This window comes from Phoca vitulina, unplaced genomic scaffold, assembly GCF_004348235.1.
Source record: "Phoca vitulina isolate PV1807 unplaced genomic scaffold, GSC_HSeal_1.0 scaffold5, whole genome shotgun sequence".
NCBI lineage: Eukaryota > Metazoa > Chordata > Mammalia > Carnivora > Phocidae > Phoca > Phoca vitulina.
This window is the reverse complement of record NW_022589708.1, coordinates 5686205-5704497: the sequence shown is the minus strand read 5'-3', so window position 1 is coordinate 5704497 and position 18293 is coordinate 5686205. Positions and strand designations below refer to the sequence as shown.

Genomic DNA, 18293 nt, shown 5'->3' with positions numbered 1-18293 from the left:
CCTGAGTCAGTGAAAAATAGGTGCCACCTCTTTGGATAACGAGTCAGTATCAAAATTATGCCAGTTCTTTCCAAGTTAAGTCACAAAATTAGCGCAGTTTCCATCGGAGTCCCAAGTTCTCTTGGGAATGTGTTAGAACTAACTAATTTTAGATTTTATACGGAAGATTACATTGTTGTGAATTATCAGGAAACCCTTTAAAAAAGAGTAATAAGCATTTGCCCTACAAAAAGTTAAAATAAACTGAACACCAAGATACTGACACAGCAACAGGAAAATAATCAATGGAATAGGAGGATAGATCTATTATTTTTCTTCAGATACATTCAAGTAAAAAAAAAAAAAATTTAATAATATAGATTGTAGAGCATTATCCCCATGACAATGTAAATATTTTTGTCAGTCTAATATGTATACACACACACATGGGGTGATACCCGTCTAATGTTAAAGATAGTTATTTCTGATTAGTTGATACATTGGTTTCCTAGAGCACCACGAACTGGTGGCATAAAACAGAGAAACTTAATCACTTATGGGGTCCAGAAGTCCTAAATCAAAATGTTGGCAAGCTTGGTTCTTCTAAGGGCTCTTGGGGAGAGTCTGTTCCATGCTTCTCAACTTCCGGTGGTTGCTGGCAATCCTTGGCATCCCTTAGCCTCCAGTCTCTGTCAGTTTCATCACATGGCATCGACTGTGTGTCTGTCCTCTTATAAAGACACTAGTTACTGAATTAGGACCCAACCTAATCCAGCATGACCTCGTCTTAACTTAATTATACCTGCAAAGGCCCTATTTCCAAATAAGATCACCTGTCCAAGGTGGGCATGAATTTTGGGGGACACTAGTCAACCTACCACAGGTTGGATTTTTAAAAAACTTCTTAGTGTTTTTCTACATGCTGTGAATTCTTTATAAATATATGATATTTTAGAAAAATAATAAGGGATGTTTCTTTTAAAAACTACAGGAATGTGGAAAAACTCCACAATATATGACAAAGATGATGCTTTAGTGGAAAAAATGGTTTATTAAATACTGTTGCTGTAATTAAAGAGATTAAAAATAAAATGCAGTTAATTTAAAAATTTTGCATCCTAACAGGAGCAAAAGTAAATTTAAGATGGATTGAAATCTAAATATATTCAAACAGCATATGCTTTTTAATAATCATGCAAGACATAAAAATAAGAAAATGAAGCAATGAATATACCACTTGGAGATGTAATAAGACACGCAAAATCCTGCGTCTTACCCAAAGCTTCTCATACAGTGCTTGGGCCCTAGAATATCCATTTTTAACAAGTACTCCACATTCTCTTGTAGATATTCCACCAACCACATTTTGAGAAACACTGGTGTAAATGAATAGGTTAATACATTTGTCTATATAAATAAAATTTGAGACTTTGGGAGAACATATTTATAATATTTAGCAAGCAAGGCATTAATATCTCTACTGTATAAAGATTTCTTAAAAAGAGTTTCTAATAATAAGAGAAAGACCACTCAATAGAAAAATGAGCAAAGAATATACACCTGCAATTCACAAAGGAAATACAACCAATTAAAAAAAAAACTGATAAAAGAATCTAAACCTCACTAATAACCAAGGAAATGCAAATTTAAATAACAATTATTTGTGTGTGTGTATGTTTTCCTTTAATATTGACAATTATTTTAAAAATTACTAATAAAGTGGTATGGCAAAGGGTTGATTTAGCCATGCCTATCAGCACTTTAAGCTTTTACATCCCATAAGCTGGCAGTCTAACTTCCAAGAATTTGTCTCACAGGTATAATAACACAATATGCATGATATACTGATGTATAAGAATATTCATTGGGGCATTATTTGGCTGTCAGACAATTGAAAACAATCGAACATGGAAGGATGAGAAGTCTGCGGCACATCCACAAATTTAGTATGATACAGATTTATATGGACTGACTTGCAAATATGTTCTTACTGTAATTATGGCTGGTAGGTGAAAAAGGAAAGTTGTAGAAGAATGTGCAGGTTGCAGTCTCATTTTTGTTTCTCAAAACATGTGTGCTTATATTTCTGTGTGTGAATGATAGCTACATATTTACATAGAAGGATCTAGAATTGGAGGAGTAGTCTGGGGATTTATTCTGGTTGCTTGCAGAGCACGTGATCTATTTTATTTAGATTACACGTATTCTGGGGTTGGCTTAAAGATCATTTCTAGAACTTTTTTTCAAATTTTGTTAGTTAACATACAGTGCAATTATGGTTTCAGGAGTAGAATTCAGTGATTCATCACTTACATACAACACCCGGTGCTCATCATAGCAAGTGCCCTCCTTAATACCCATTACCTGTCTAGCCCATCCCCCACCCAACTCCCTCCATGAACCCTCAGTTTGTTCTCTATAAATAAGAGTCACTTATGGCTTGTTTCCCTCTCTCCTTTTTTTATTTTCCCTCTTGCCATGTGTTCATCTGTGTTCTTTCTTAAATTCCACATGAGTGAGATCATATGGTATTTGTCTTTCTCTGAATTATTTCACTTACCGTAATACACTCTAGCTCCATCCATGTTGTTGCAAATGGCCAGATTTCATTCTTTTTGATGGCTGAGTAATATGTTGTAGTATATATAATTGCCATATTTTCTTTATCCATTCATCAGTTGATGGACATTTGGGCTCTTTCCCTAGTTTGGCTATTGTTGATAATGCTGCTAATTTATGGAACTTTTAAAAGAAGATGATATATATCACACTCAAGCCATGTCTTTTTGCTGCCCTTGGGTGGGGGGACCCCACAAAAAAAAAAAGTGCATCAAGCACCCTACCCCCAGCCAAATTACTAGGGGTTTTCTCTGAGAGTGCAGGGAAGGAATGAGGGGCATACATATTTCATGCCTCCACTTTATAATATAATCATCGAAGTCTCAGCATTTAACACTCCCTGAATTACCTTGTTTCCTTATATATTTACGTGTTTATCGATTCTCTTCACCACTGAAATCCAAATTCTAGGGCCCTTTGCTGCTTTGTGTTCACTGACACCCACAGGTTAGTATGCTAACCTTGATAAATGTACACTGAGTACATGTTGAATGATGAGGATTTGAGTGTGTTTTGCTTTGAGTTTGGTTTTATTTGTTTTGCTTTTGGCTTCTGTTTAAATTTCCAGATGCCCGCCTCCTCCAATCTTTTCTCCCAAAGTATTCCCTTGGTTCATTTTTGAATAATCACAATAGCCAAGTGTAAATAACAGATCCTTTAGAAGCAGATCATTCTGAAGCACGATCTCCTAATATATATTAAAAAAAAAAATGCCAAGGAACTGCCTAAATATATCTTTCCTCCTAATTCTTACATTAGTAATCCTCAACTCCTTTTGCCAGCTTTTCAAAATCTGAGGTGTATCCTGTAACATGTTGATGAAGCCTCATTTATTCAGGTCATAAATATTGAGTACATAGTTTGTGCAAAATACTGTGCTAACTGCTTATAGATTCATACCTACACTTCAAGTATAGGCGGAGCCGTGGGCACCAGGTGCAAATCTCCCCATAGTTCACGTAACAACCAATTAGTTTTTGTTGTTGTTTCTTAGAAGATCATCTCCCTAACTTTGCCCTGAGCTATCTGACATACTCATCCCTCCCGGCCCCACTCAACTGCTTACCCCTTGGCCGGTTAGTTCTCCTTAGCAGAACTTTACATACTTGTAATTAAAAAAAAAAAAGTTGTTTAGTGAGCTCCTCAAGGCAGGGGGACCACGTCTGATTTGTTTGCTGCTGTTTTCCCATCATGCCATGGGACTTTACACGGGGGAGGCATTTAACAAAACAATCTGAAGGAGTAAATAAACGTGGGATGCATTGTCTGGTTTCTCCTAGCAACCTTAAAACATGGCTTCTTTTAAAACTGCTTTTGACAATTCAAAATTACAGAATGTTACATACTTCGAATATAAAGTAAACTGATTTAATCACAGTTCTGGTAATAAAATCAGCAAAACTTTAGCTTCCAACAACTATCTTTTGATTCAATTAAAAATGTTCAGTTCTGTACAAAACATACCGCCTTTTTTTGTCCTAGACAAATGTTACTCCAATTCTCCACCTAAAAGTATTGTCAGGAGGCCCTATGCTAAGCAAGGTTAATTGTAAAATTGTAAGTGCACCTCTATGAAAAAAAAAATACAATATTTGCCTAAGAAACAGGGAAAATTTTACTCAGAAAGAAAGAAGAAAACCTTCAGACTAAGCACATACAGATAGTCAGCAACAGATGCAGATTGCCTTTCTGCTCAAATGCTTGAAGAGCAAGGCTGCAAAAAGTCTTGGTGTTGTGAGCACAGAAGGGCAAAGAAAGCCCCTCCAGAAATTTGCCCAAACTAGACAGTGACTAGACCCCATCTCTGAGAGCTCTGGCTGGCGAGCTCTGACATGGAGCCAATGCAGAGCAGAGGCCAAATTTCATGTCATATAAGAAACAAGTCTGAACTTAAAAAGGAGAGACTTTATTCAAAAGGATTATTGCAAGGAGTGGGGTGTAGCATGTGGGGGATGAAGCCCTATTGCAATGGGATGTGGGGGACCATGGAAATGGGGAGAATGTCATGACCATAACACCTGCAGGCGTCTCCAGAGTTAGGCAGATAAGGGTTTTCTTTGATAAAGAGGGATAAACAAGGATAGAAATACCCTGTTGTGGGGGGTGGGGGGGTGAAAGCAGAGCATGATTGGATTGTACATCAGAGAATATTTTAGTCTGAGGTCAGCCTAGTCTCAGGAGGGGTTGTCAACTGGCTCAGGCTGAGGGTGGACCAAAGTTCGGGCACCTGGAGGCAGAAGAGAAGCTTAACCAAAGTTTGATGAACAAGCATTTTGTTCCTATTGATCAATGAAGACAAAATAGTTCAGCTCATTTTTGAGGCAAGGAAGGGGAATTTGGAGGGTCTATGTCTGGTCTTGTCCTAGGTAATTAAGGTGGGGAGCTGCTCCTGTGAGTCTTACCTAAGTCGTATGTGGAGGAGGGGTTTTTTTTTGCAATATGCCATTTCCCAGAAGGCAAAATATGGGTGAGATATCCTTATTCTTTGTTGTTTTCCAGGAGCATGGGGTTCAGTTCAAATTCAACGCTATTGGCAGTGAGCTTCCAAGGACAACATCAGAGTCTTCCTTTATTCCTTCTCTGAGTCCTTCTTTCTTTACATATATCTGAGTTTCTGACTCCCTTATCCATTTCCTTCTCTTTGAAGAAACTTTCACATTTCTTGTAGTGCAGGTCTAATGATGACAAATGCCTTCAGGTTTTATCTGAGAAAAAGTATTTCTCCTTTACCTTTGAAGGATAATTTTGCTGGGTACAAAATTCTGAGTTGGTGTTTTTGTTTTGTTTTGTTTTGTTCCTTTTAAAAATCTGGGTATTTCTTTCCATTCTCTTGCTTACATGGAATCTGATGAGAAATTTGGTGTAATGCTTGTCCTTATTTCTCTATATGTGAGATGTCTTTTTTTCCAAGTGGCTTCTTCCAAGATTTTGGCTTTGGCTTTGGCTTTCTGCAGTTTGAGTACAATATGCCTAGGTGTAGATTTTTTGGTATTTATCATACTTGGTTTTTTTTGTTTTTTGTTTTGGTTTGGTTTTGGTTTTTTGTTTTTTGATTTTTTTGAGCTTCTAGAGTCCATGGTTTATTTCTGTCAATAATATTGGAAAATTGTCAGCCTATATTATTTCAAATATTTCTTCTACTTCTTTCTCTCACTTCTCTTTCTGGAATTCCCATTAGCTTATGTTATACCTTTTGTAATTGCACCCACAGTTCTTGGATATTTTGTTCAATTTTTTTTTTTCATTCTTTTTTCTCTTTGCATTTCAGTAGTAAGTTTCTATTGACATGTCTTCAAGCTCACTGATTCTTTCTTCAGCTGTGCCCAGTCTACTAATGAGCCTATTAAAAGCATTTTTCATTTGTTAGAATTGTTTTGATTTCTATGATTACCTTTGAGTTTGAGTCTCCATCTCTCTGCTTACATTACCCACCTGTTCTTGCATGTTATCTACTCTTTTTATTAGTGTGCTTAGCACCTTTATTTATGGTTATTTTAAATCCTCAATCTGATCATTCCAAAACCTGTGCCGTATCTGAGTCCGGTTCTGATGCTTGCTTTGTCTCTTCAGATTTTGGTTTTTTTCTTGCCTTTTGGCAAGAACTTTTTGTTGAAAACTAGATGTGATGTATTGGGTAATAAGAATTGAGTAGATAGGCCTTTGGTGTGAAGTTTATTTTTATCTGGCTAGGAGTCAGGCTGTGTTTATAGTGGCTGTAGGTATCAGAGACTTCAGTTTCCTCTAGTGTCCTGGTTTTTGTCTCTCCATTGTCTTTGGGTTTCCCTAGGAACTCCTCCTTAGATAGAGTCTGGGCCTTGCAGTTCTTTTAGCTCTAACCCCCTGTTATTATACAGGGAGCCTATTGATTTGGTGGTAAGGGGGTGGGGAGGGGAATCATTCTATAATCCTATAATTAGGTCTCAGTGTTTCAGTGAGTCTGTACCCCTGTCTGTGACCTTCATAAAAGTTTCTCAGCTAATTTTCTTTCCCCTGAGGTGAGATGGGAAGGCTAGAAGTGGCTGGCTGGAATTGGCTAACATTCCTTTCCCTAAGAAGGCTCCAGGGAAGTCTTTTCTCTTGCTGGGTAGGTGTTTATTGTGATGTATTTCAGAATGGCTACTCCCCTGCCCCACCCACAGCCAGACATGAAGGGTTTTTCTCCTGTCTTCACCATGAGAACCCACTGGGGGTGCTGGAAGTAGAACTCTGTGAAAATGTGGGGGATCCCTGCTTCAACTGGGCCTCCAGGAGCTTTTAACTCTCAGGTTAGTCCATCCTCAGCTTCCAGCAATTTCTGAAGCACATACATGTTCCTGCCAATTCTGGCTCCAGCAGCTTCTGCTTTAGGTCAGCTGGTCTGTGGTCTCTGTATTCACTTGTCTCTCCAGTTTTCAGGGTGCTGGTTTATCCTGTGACCTCGTTTCTCTGGTAAATGTAAGAAAAGTCATTGATTTTCAGTTTGTTCGCTTCTTTGTTGTTCTAAGGGAGAGAAACATGACTTCCAAGCTTTGGAGTTTTTTTGTTTATACATTTAAATAATTTTTAAAATTCTCACAAGAATTACACACCGGTAATCTCCAAATTCAGTTTCTTTCAGATAACACAGTCTTTTAAAATATATATATTTATTAGAGAGAGAGAGAGAGAGAGCACATGAGTGGGGGGAGGAGCAGAGGAAGAGGAAGAAGCAGACTCCCCACTGAGCAGGAAGCCCAGTGCGGGTTCTGAAGTCCAGGATCATGACCTGAGCTGAAGGCAGACACTTAACTGACTGAGCTACCCAGGTGCCCCTCAGATAACACGGTCTTAAAAATGTATCTGAACCCTCTCCCCTCTCTGGATTTCTTTTTCCCACTTAGTATGAGCAATATTTTCATAAATTAAAAAATATTTTTGTTTTTTTAAATATTCAAAGAGTCCTAAAATTTAGTATCTCACTACCAGCCTATTGCTAGTCAACCAGTTTCTTTTTGGGTAGTTTAAAAATGGCCTACCCTTATCCTTTCTCTCTCTTTTTTAATATTAGTCCATAGTTATTAAATTAAATGTTAACTCAACTGTTTTTTTAAATATTTTTTTATTATTTTTTAATTTAAATTCAATTAATTAACATATAGTATATTATTAGTTTCAGAGGTAGAGTTCAGTGATTCATCAGTCTTATATAACACCCAGTGCTCATTATACCACATGCCCTCCTTAATGTCCATCACCCAGTTACCCCATCCACCCACCGCCTGCCCCTCCAGCAACCCTGTTTGTTTCCCACGATTAAGAGTCTCCTATGGCTTGTCTCCCTCTCTCATTTCATCTTGCTTTATTTCCCTCCCCTTCCCTTATGCTCCTCTGTTTTTTAACTCAACTGTTTTATTGAACTGCCTTTATATGGTTTTTGGGATGGGGTAGCATTTATTGGCAAATTATGTCCCAAGGACTGTGCTAAGTGCCTCTCAAACTTCACTGTGCTTCTGAGTCATCTAGAGATTTGTTTGAAGTGCAAACTCCAGCTCAATTTGGTCTGGGCTGGGACCTGACTTTAGCATTTCTCACGAGGTGATGCCCAGGCTGCTGGTCTGGGACCACACTTGTCTCAATTAATCCCCACTTATATATAAGTCATCTGAGACTGAGGGGAGACATAGCTTTTACACAGCTTCACAGCTAGTCAGTATTTGAATCCACGTTCTTCAGACTACAAAAGAAGTAGCCACGGGAATTTTCCCAGTTAATTATCCTGCCATCCCTACAACCACAGCCCTCTAGTTAGATCTCTGTTTAGGACACTGCCATGAGTTGGAACTGTGTTTCCCAAAAAGCGTGTGTTCAGGTCCTGACCTCCAGGACCCACGAATGTGAGCTTATTTGGAAATAGGATCTTTACAGATACAATCAAGTGAAGATGGGGTCATCCTGGAGGAGGGGCCCTAAATGCAATCTCATGGGTGTCCTACTAAGAAATGGAAAGGAGATGCAGACACACGCACAGAGAATAATGCCATGTGAAGACAGAGGCAGAGAGTGAACTAAGGCTGCCACGTGTCAAGGGACACTCAGGATTGCTGGCCGGACGCCACCGGAAGCTGGAAAAGCAGGGAAGCCTTCTCCCCTCAAGGCTTAAGAGAGAACGTGGCTTTGCCTGTACCTCCACTGAGGATCCCAGCCTCCAAAACTTGAGAAAATAAAACTCTGTTATCGTAAGCTTCCAAGTTTGAGGTAATTTGCCAGAGTAGCCCTAGGAAACTAGTAGAAACACTTAACACAATGCTTTGCTTTTCCGTGTTTCTGGATGGATTGTCATCAGGCAGTTCAGGGGCTGCTCAGAGCACTTTAGTCCCACTCTAGACCTTGCCCCACTTTGCTGTTTATTTTGCTCATGAGAATCAGGAAAAAGTAAGCACGTTTACATTATGAGAGTAAATCAGCCACATTGGGCTTTAGAGCAGAGAAGCCCCTGGTTTGCTTTTCTTTTCAAATACTTTTTTTTTTAATGTTTTATTTATTTATTCATGAGAGGCAGAGAGAGAGAGAGAGAGAGAGGCAGAGGCAGAGGGAGAAGCAGGCTCCCCACTGAGCAGGGAGCCCAATGCGGGACTCGATCCCAGGACCCTGGGATCATGACCTGAGCCGAAGGCAGACGCTTAACCCTCTGAGCCACCCAGGCGCCCCCTTTTCAAATACTTTTTGAAGCAAAGCTGTATTTTCCAAAAACAGCAGAATTTTCTCCACAGGAAAGATCTTGTCTACCTGTGATTAATTGCCTGGGTATTTGCTTGGGAACTGGATTGCTGATCAAGTGTTTATCATCTGAAAATCTCCTGACCTTTAAAAAAGAACAACTTCCTGGGATTGCCTTATATTTGTTCCCCGAAGACTCTGTGCTGCCGAAAGTTAAAATTCAAAACCAGGGTTTATTTCATTATCTTCCCAAAGCAAAAACAGTATTTTGGCTTTTGTTGGCCTCAAGTGAAGATCAAGTAGACCAGGAATGACTTCTGTTCTTCACTTCCCATCTGAAAGTTGTTAGCAGTAGGAAGAAAACGATGCTGGTGCTTGCCTGGAAGTGGTCAGCTGTCTCACCTACATGTGGCCGCCTCCTGTGGCCTGGGCTTCCTCACCACATGGCAGCCTTGCGGTAGCTCAGTGCTCCAAGGCGAGCAAGCCGAGAATGAAGGCGGCAGAAGCCAGCCCGCCTTTTCTCACCTGTGTTGCTCACCTGTGAAGCTGTGTTGCTCATTTCTGCTACATGTTATTGGCTACAAGGGAGTCACTAAGGTCGGCCCAGATGTAAGGTGAGGAGTCTAGACTCTGCCTCTTGATGAGTCTGAGGAATGTGCAGGCGTGTGTACAAATCAGCCCAACACCCGTTACGAATGAGAAACATTTCACGTGGCATGCAATGACAGTGGGGATGCACTGAGCTGAGGACATTCAACAGTTTCTGTTTGAGCTGAGCAAGACCCTGCCCCTGCCGGGCACTCACGTTCCTCAATCCTTAATTGCAAAAGGAGGGGCCGCAGGAGGCCCACCCCAGAGCTCCTGCGCCGAGCTGTGATTTTATGGTTCTTCCTTGTCATCTCACCAGTCAAAACCTTAGAGGTTCTTGTCTGAATTTTGCAGTGACGTTCCTGCCACTTAAAGCTGTCCGGGGCAGAATGAAGCAGAAACGCGTCTGATCTCAGGCCTTCGACTCTACTTCTTCCCATGGTGATTACTAGCAGGCATGGTTCCGTTGCAAGTGCTGGAGGCCGCTTCTTGGCCTCGCTGGCTCTCTATACTCACAGCAAGCCCAGCCTCGGTACTTCCTGAGGGGTGGATCTGTGCAGGCCCACCCCTCACTGTGGAGGCCTCCGCTCAGCCAGAGACCTAAGGCTATGAGCACCTGAAGCACAGTTGGTGTGCTTATCAACCTAGAAAGCGGTCAGGGGCAGGAGGGTGGGCCTGACCTGACTAACCAAAGTCCTATGTCAAGTACCTTGCCACAAACCTCTAACCAGGGGGTACCGAGAGTATGTCATAAATACTGCAGGGGACCTCCTTATTGCAGGGGACATATGTATACCAAAATAATTCATTGTTTATCTGAAATTCAGATTTAATGGGATGACCTGTATTTTTATTTGCTAAATCTCGTTACGCTAACAGCACATCCTTCCTGGTTTTCTTTCTGTCAAGGCAGTTCTTGCTGTACCCGTGAACCATGGGGGGGCTCCTGATCATACTTCACGGACACCACAGAAATCCCTTCGGATTTGCCAAGGTGGCCACCTCCACCCGGAGCATTGTGATCATCCCACCAGCTCTGTAAGAGAATCGCTTTCCCACACAGTATATTGTAAAAGTTGGGAATCTGGTTCCTGTTTGGTGAGAAACTGTGCATCTCAGTGTAATTCTTAGAACTAGTTTTCTTCTCATGGCTGAAGTTGGGCAGTCTTTCATATGTGTAAGGGTTATTCACATTGGTGTTGCTGTGAGCTGTCTATATCCTTTGCATGGTTGGTTTTTTTTCTCTTTTTTAATTAAGTTTTTGTTTTTTCCCTCAATTTCTAGGAACTCTTTCATATCAGGAAGCTCAATCCTCTGTCCCAGACATGACTGAAACTATTTTCCCCCAGTTTATTGATATTACTCTGTCTTGATTATAGATGCCTATTGTTGTCCCATGAATCTGACCTATGCTTAGAGGTGAATTAAAATCTCTCCCTGCTGGTGGGTTGTGTCTGTTTCCTCTTCGGTCTCCTACCATTCCTTGTGAATATTGCTGCTGGGTATTTAGTTCATCACAAAGTGCCCTTCATGTCATTTCTAATGGTTTGGGGGCAGAATTCTGCTCTGATTTTCCTATGAGGAACGCAGTGTTCTTTTTATTTGTATATGCTTTGCTGTACTTTGCTCATCTCTTTAACTGAACTGAGTCACCTTTATGGGGTGGGTCTCTTGTGCACAGTGTACAGTTGGATTCTGCTTTGGGATAAAACCTGAAGATCTTTCTCTTTTAATAAGTGATTTAATCCTCTAATCATTTAATGATTAACACATACGTTTGGTATTAGCTCTGACCCATTATTTTATGTTGTATTTCAGTTTCTAGGGCATTTTTTTAAAAGTTTTTCTGTATATGGTTTGTTTTCTTTGCTTTTTGTATAGAGTTTTTATATTTAAGGTATGTAGTCTCATTTTATTGGCTACTTGTATAAATATAATATTTTTTGGAAGATTTATTTATTATTTGAGTGAGAGATTGGGGGGAGGGGCAGAGGGAGAGAATCTTTAAGCAGACTCCCCGCTAAGCGTGAAGCCCAAGGTGAGGCTCCACATGGGGCTCGATCTCACAACCCTGAGATCATGACCCCAGCCGAAACCAAGAGTCTGACGCTTAACCCACTGAGCCACCCAGGCGCCCCTTGTATAAGTATGATATTACCCACACTTCTGCTCCTTCATTTTTTTAGATGGCATTGATGACGTTTGAATCTTCCCCCTCCCTCTTTTTCATCTATAACCTGATTTTGTCAGTCATAATATATTTGTCAATATTTATATTTGAGCAGTAGAGTCTGCAACAGGCAAAGCTCTGTGTCACTGATTATATAAGAAGGGAAAAAGAAAGAAGAAATATAAGTGTGTTTGTATATGCATAAAATATTTCTAATATAATATTCAAGAGATGGTGACATTGTGGTCCTCCACGTGGGGAAAAATGCATATTTGGAAGACACTGGCAAAAGGGAGAGTTTTTTCATTTCTCTGCCTCTTGTAACTTTGGAATTTTTTTTTTTTTTTTTAAGATTTTATTTATTTATTTGACAGAGACACAGCGAGAGAGGAAACACAAGCAGGGGGAGTGGGAGAGGGAGAAGCAGGCTTCCCGAGGAGCAGGGAGCCCGATGCGGGGCTCGATTCCAGGACCCTGGGATCATGACCTGAGCCGAAGGCAGACGCTTAACGACTGAGCCACCCAGGCGCCCCGTAACTTTGGAATTTTTAACCATATGAATGTATGATCACTTCAAGTGAAATGAACTTAGTACAAATAAAAGAAAAAACAGGTCAGCTGGAAATATATGTGTTAATTTTTAAAATGAGGACTAAAAATAATGTTAGCAAGGTGTCTCCTGCTTTATCAGACATTGAAATCTTCCACAGAGTTATAGAGCTAAGTGGGTTTAGGCCAATGTCCGAGCCACAGATGAATGGGATGGAACAGAAATGGAAGAAACATCCTTGCCCTGAACACAGCTCAACCCCCTGATGGGTCCAGATCCCATCCGCTCTTGTTCCTGCCCTTACCCCTCTCATCTGCGTGGTTAGCTTCTTCTTTCTCCTGAGTCAGTTCATGAACGTACAAACAGGATGAATTAGCTCCCATTAAAAAAGCAAAACAAAACAAAGCTCCCTGACTCTACGCACTTCTCCGCACACTTCTCCAGATGCATTTCTTTTTTCCCTATGTTTGTGTCTTCACCCCTATTCTCTTCAGCTGGGAGCCCTCCTCCTCCACTGCAATGACCAAACCCAATGGTCCTTTGGCAGTGCTCATCTTACCCCTCAGCAGCTTTGAAGGAGCAGACCTCTCCTCCTTCTTAAAGCGCTTTCCTCTCTGGGCTTTGGGAAGCCGCCCCCCCTGGGCTCCCGCACTGGCTGTTCCTCTGCATTCTCCTTTCCTCCCCTGCCCAACCCCCCCCCCCATTTACACTTTCTGTCCAGGAGACCCTTGATCCCTGCAGACTCAGGAATGCTAATGACCCTCCCAAACTTGTATTTCCAGCCAGAACTTTCCTCCTGAGGGAGGTCCTACCACCTGCTTAATGCCACCACTTGACAGGGAGAAAGAATTTCAGCCTTAGCTTATTTAAGACAAAGCTCTGGATATTCCTACCTGGAACTTAGCGCATCGCCAAGTTTTTAGCACCTCAGTTACCATATCCAAATTCCCTTCTCTTATATCCAGCAAATCACCAAGTCCTGTAAGCTTGAACGTAGCTACGTTTGAGTTTGATCGCTCCCAACCGTCCTCAGAACTGCTGCCTCTGTCCCTCTTGGATGACCTCAAGTGCTTCCTAACAGGCCTCTCCAGTCCTGCTCCTGTTTCTCCATGCCTGTCCTCCATGCAGTGCTCCCCGAGGGTGCTCTTTTCATCGATGGAAATCCAACCATACTCCCTAGCTACAGAATCTTCATCCCATGGCCTGCAAAGACCCCCACTGAAATCCCTGAACTTCTGCTCACTGATTTCCGTCTAGCTGCTTTAGCCTTTTTGCTCTCCCTCACCTCCCCCAAATACCAAACCTGATCCTGCCCCAGTGTCTTTGCACTTGCTGTTCCTCTACCTCCAGACTGTCATGGTTTTTTTTCTGTACTCCATGGGGGACTCCCTTGCATTTTTCATGTTCCTTTTGCTTCTTTCAGGTGTCTGCTCAGTTATCATTCTTCACAGAGGCTTGTGAAACCGTTTGCTAAAATAGCTGTCCTCCTGTCCACAATGTTACTCTACTGTATTACTTGGCATTGTTTTCTTCTTCCTGCTTATCCCAACTTGTTCATTGCCTGTGACTACTTGTTGAAGAGAAGTCAGAAAAGGCAAGGATCTCATCCATTGTATTCAGTTCTGCTGTATCACTTCTGCCTAGAACAGTGCCTAGAACATAGTATTTCCTTAATAAAAATTGGTTGAATGAATAAAGGAAGGAAGGAATGAATGAACATTCAGAAATGAACTCATTTTTTATGTAAAAAATTAGCATATAATGAAAATGGTATTACAAAACAGTAGATAGGTAAATGATATTTATTTATTGGTATCAGGATAATTAATTAACCATATAGGGAAAAATAAATTTCATTTCCTACCTGTATGCATATAAATTAAGTAAGTAAGTGATTCCAGGAGAATTAAAGTCTTTAAATTATGTTTTAAATTTATGTTTTTATGTTTTGTGCACCCTGGTGTATTTTTTTATTTATATTTTAAATATTTAAAGGTAAAAATCAAAACTCTGCTAGTGCTTTGAGAATTTATATTTTCTTACATGTATATTTTGGGTGATTGTTTAAACCATGATCCTAAGGGAAAAACAATAAGGGGACATATTACTTAATTTTAATAAATAAGAACTTAGAGATAATGTTTAAAGTTATATGACCTAGTAAAAAAGATTTTGATATATGTTGCAAAGACCTAATAACCTTAGTATATAAAGAGAGCTTATAAATCAGTAAGAAAAATGAAAACCCAGTAGGTAAAATGAATACCCATGAACAGTTACTTCACTAAAGAATTAAAGACAAATATTAACATTTTTTTCCTTATAATTAAAGAATGATACATTAAAACAACATGATTCTATTTTTATCTTACCGTATAGCAAAGATTTTTTTAAAATGCTAAAGTGATTCCTTGTATTGAAAGGGGAACGTGAATTCCTATACACTACAAATTTAAATTAGTGCAACTTTTCTGGATAGTAACCAGCACTACTATAGCTTTTTTAAAAAACATAAATTAATCAAATCTAAACTTATATTTCTTAAAATTGTTATATTAAAAATTGGACTATAGGGGCACCTGGGTGGCTCAGTCGTTAAGCGTCTGCCTTCGGCTCAGGTCATGATCCCAGGGTCCTGGGATCGAGCCCCACATTGGGCTCCCTGCTCCGTAGGAAGTCTGCTTCTCCCTCTCCCACTCCCTCTGCTTGTGTTCCCTCTCTTGCTGTGTCTCTCTCTGTCAAATAAATAAATAAAATCTTTAAAAAAGAAAAAATTGGACTACAATGTAAATATCTAAAAATAGGACATTGTAGGATTTTAATATATCTGTGCAAAGGAATAAGACAAAGTCATTACGAATACTGACATAAAACTATGATACTTACATGGAAGGATCTAATATGTAATTAAAAAGTATGCAGATTGAAAATAGTACAGTTCGATTTTTGTTAATAAGTGTGTTTATTACATGAGATCAAAGCAAAAAAAAATCAGGCATGTTACTTGTTACAGTAAAAATATGTTATCAAGGACAAATGGGAATTACGAAAAATTAATTTTAAAAAGGTAAAGTAAAAAATATGAAAAACAAACAGGAAATTAAAAAGATGAACAAAAATATGAAAACTTACCGCAAGTACATAAAACATAAAAACATCAGTTGACAACTGGAAACATTTGCTTTATTTTTTATCTACCCAAGTAATTTGTGAATGCACTCTTGTTGGAAATATTCAAATAATATGGATGAAACATGGTCTCCTTGGCCTTTCTGTTTCCAGAGATAAAATCTATTATATCTGGTGCACAAGCCTCTAGGATTTTTCTTATATTTATCAAATATATTTTTTTCTTTAACTTTTTACTTTAGCCATATGTCTTAGAGTTTTTGCCTGTCAGTGCACATAGATTTAAGTCATTTTTTTAATGCTACATAATATTTCAGAGTACATATACAGGCTTATTCCTGAGCTATTTTCCCTTTACTGGTTCTATTTATTCACCCAACAAAAATGCACCCTGGACTCTGCAGACGAAGCAGTGACAAGAAGGACAAGGCTCCTGACCTCAGGAGTCATTCTGCTCACAGAGTCCATGACGGGGCTAGAGTTGGAGAAGCCCAGAGTCCTTATTTAAGTCCATCATCTTTTCTTTTCTTTTTTTTTTTAAAGATTTTATTTATTTATTTGAGAGAGAGAGAGAGCACAAGCAGGGGGAAGGACAGGGGGAGAGGGGGAATGGCAGGGGGAGAGAGGGAGGGAGAAGCAGACTCTCCACTGAGCAGACCTGGGACTCAATCCCACAGGATCATGGGATCCTTGGGATCATGACCTGAGCTGAAGGCAGACACTTAACTGACTGAGCCACCCAGGAGCCCCTAAGTCCATCATCTTTGAAAAAACAAAACAAAACTGAAGTGGTGTTGTTTTTTTTTTCCCTCCAACTTCCTGGAAACTCTCTACAATACCCCTTCTCACACCAATTCTGCCTTTTTTTTTTTTTTTTTAAAGGCCTCTACATTTCCTATCAGCAGCAGCCCTAAAACCAATGTTGTGGGCTCATCAGTACCTTCTTTCTGGTATTGCTTAATGGGGTGTGTGTTTGCAGAGGGAGTGGAGGGTAGTGGGTAAGGGAGGAAGGCGTGAAATATTTGAGTAAGAGTGAAATATCTGAGTAAAAGTGGTAGCATCAGCAGCTTTGGAAAGCCGACAGTCGCTTCACCGTTGGAAAGCCTGGCGTATGGCAGAAAATACCGCTTTAAAGACTCATCTGCAGGAAATACTGCTTTAAAGATTCACCTGCATGGTGTCCGAAGGCAGCAGCAAAGCCAGATGCTATCAGAAATTTAAGTCTATGATTTTCTTATTTGTTTGGATGAGTAGGGACTCCAGCTCATTTTTAAATAACTGACTTTTCTTTCCATTGCTTAAGTTGGTTTAATAAAAGTTGGTTCCACCCGATAGTGATAGGATTAAAATGCAAAGTCACGCATGCTTAGAGTCAATTTATATCTGTGTGGAAAGTTATTATTATTTCTGCCTAAACAGACTGTATATCATGCTGGGCACTCCTACTGCCAAGAGTCTGAGATCATTTTATTTGAAATGTGGTTCTCCTTGGTTGGTCTCAGCTCTGCAGTGCATGGGGGTGGGGGTAGATGTGCAGGTCAATGCTTTTGTGTGCGTTTATTGGGAAAAACTTAGAGGTTGGATTAAAAGCAAAACTTTATGCAGATGAGAGAGAATAGGTTTAATCATTACTGTTACCCAGACCCCTTTGTCATTTCCACGTTTAGAACTTGTTTTAGAGGCTTTAAGTAGGAGGAGTCCGCGTAGGTAATTAACAATCCCCACCCACCTAAACTCCAATAGAATGGCCACAAAGTCATTTTAATGCAAAGGTATAAGAATAAACACAAAAACAAAAAGACGAGGAGAGGGGACAATATCAGGTGAGTGATCAGAGCATTTTTAGAAGTGGGAAAATGGAAGCCAAATCGTAACTAGTGGAGTTAGGAGAGGGGCAGAATCTGGAATCTTAGTGTTTCTAGGAGGGGAACTCAGAAGAAGCAAGCCAGTGGCGGGCGGGGTCGCGGATGACACAGGTCTGGGCCGAGGGGGAGGAGGGGCTGACAGGAAGAAGTCGCCCGCTGGTTTCTGCTCTTGTCACAGACTGCAGGAGGTAGAGCCCAGCGGAGGGGAGGGCGGGGGGAGGCGAGTATCTTGTGACAGAAGTGCGAATAAATTAAGTTATATTCCAAACAAATGTGATTTGTCCATAACAGAACTTAACTTGGGATCAAGGAATTAGGTGTTTACTTTTACTTTATGCTTATGATTTGCGTTGTGTGTGATGTGTGTGTGTGTTTTGTATGTGTGGCATGGTGTGTGGTGCATGTGAGTGTATGTGTTGTACGTGTTATATGTATTGTGTATGTTGTGAGTGTGCAGGGTGTGTGTATGTTGTGTGTGTTGTGTCTATTGTGTATACTTAGGGTGTATGTTATGTTTGGTGTGTGTTGTATGTGGTGTATGTGTTGTGTGTTTGTGTGATTGTATTGTGTATGGGGTGAGTGTTTTGTATGTGTGTGTTATGTGTGTTGTGTATGTTGTGTGTGGTATAGTGTGTGTATTGTGTCTGTTGTGTGGTGTGTATGTTGTGTGTAGTGTGTGTGGTGTGTATAGTGTGTGTGTATTGTGTGTGTTGTGTGT

At 40.2% G+C, this 18293-nt stretch overlaps 1 protein-coding gene across 1 annotated transcript in view; it reads left to right on the top strand.

Moving 5' to 3' along the window:
- Positions 1-18293, top strand: part of LOC116631374 — an 83080-nt gene that overhangs the window by 984 nt on the left and 63803 nt on the right. Inside the window, exon 3 of the mRNA XM_032402525.1 lies at positions 10775-10899. Coding sequence (XP_032258416.1) covers positions 10775-10899 — 125 coding nt within the window. The remainder of the gene's footprint in view (positions 1-10774; positions 10900-18293) is intronic.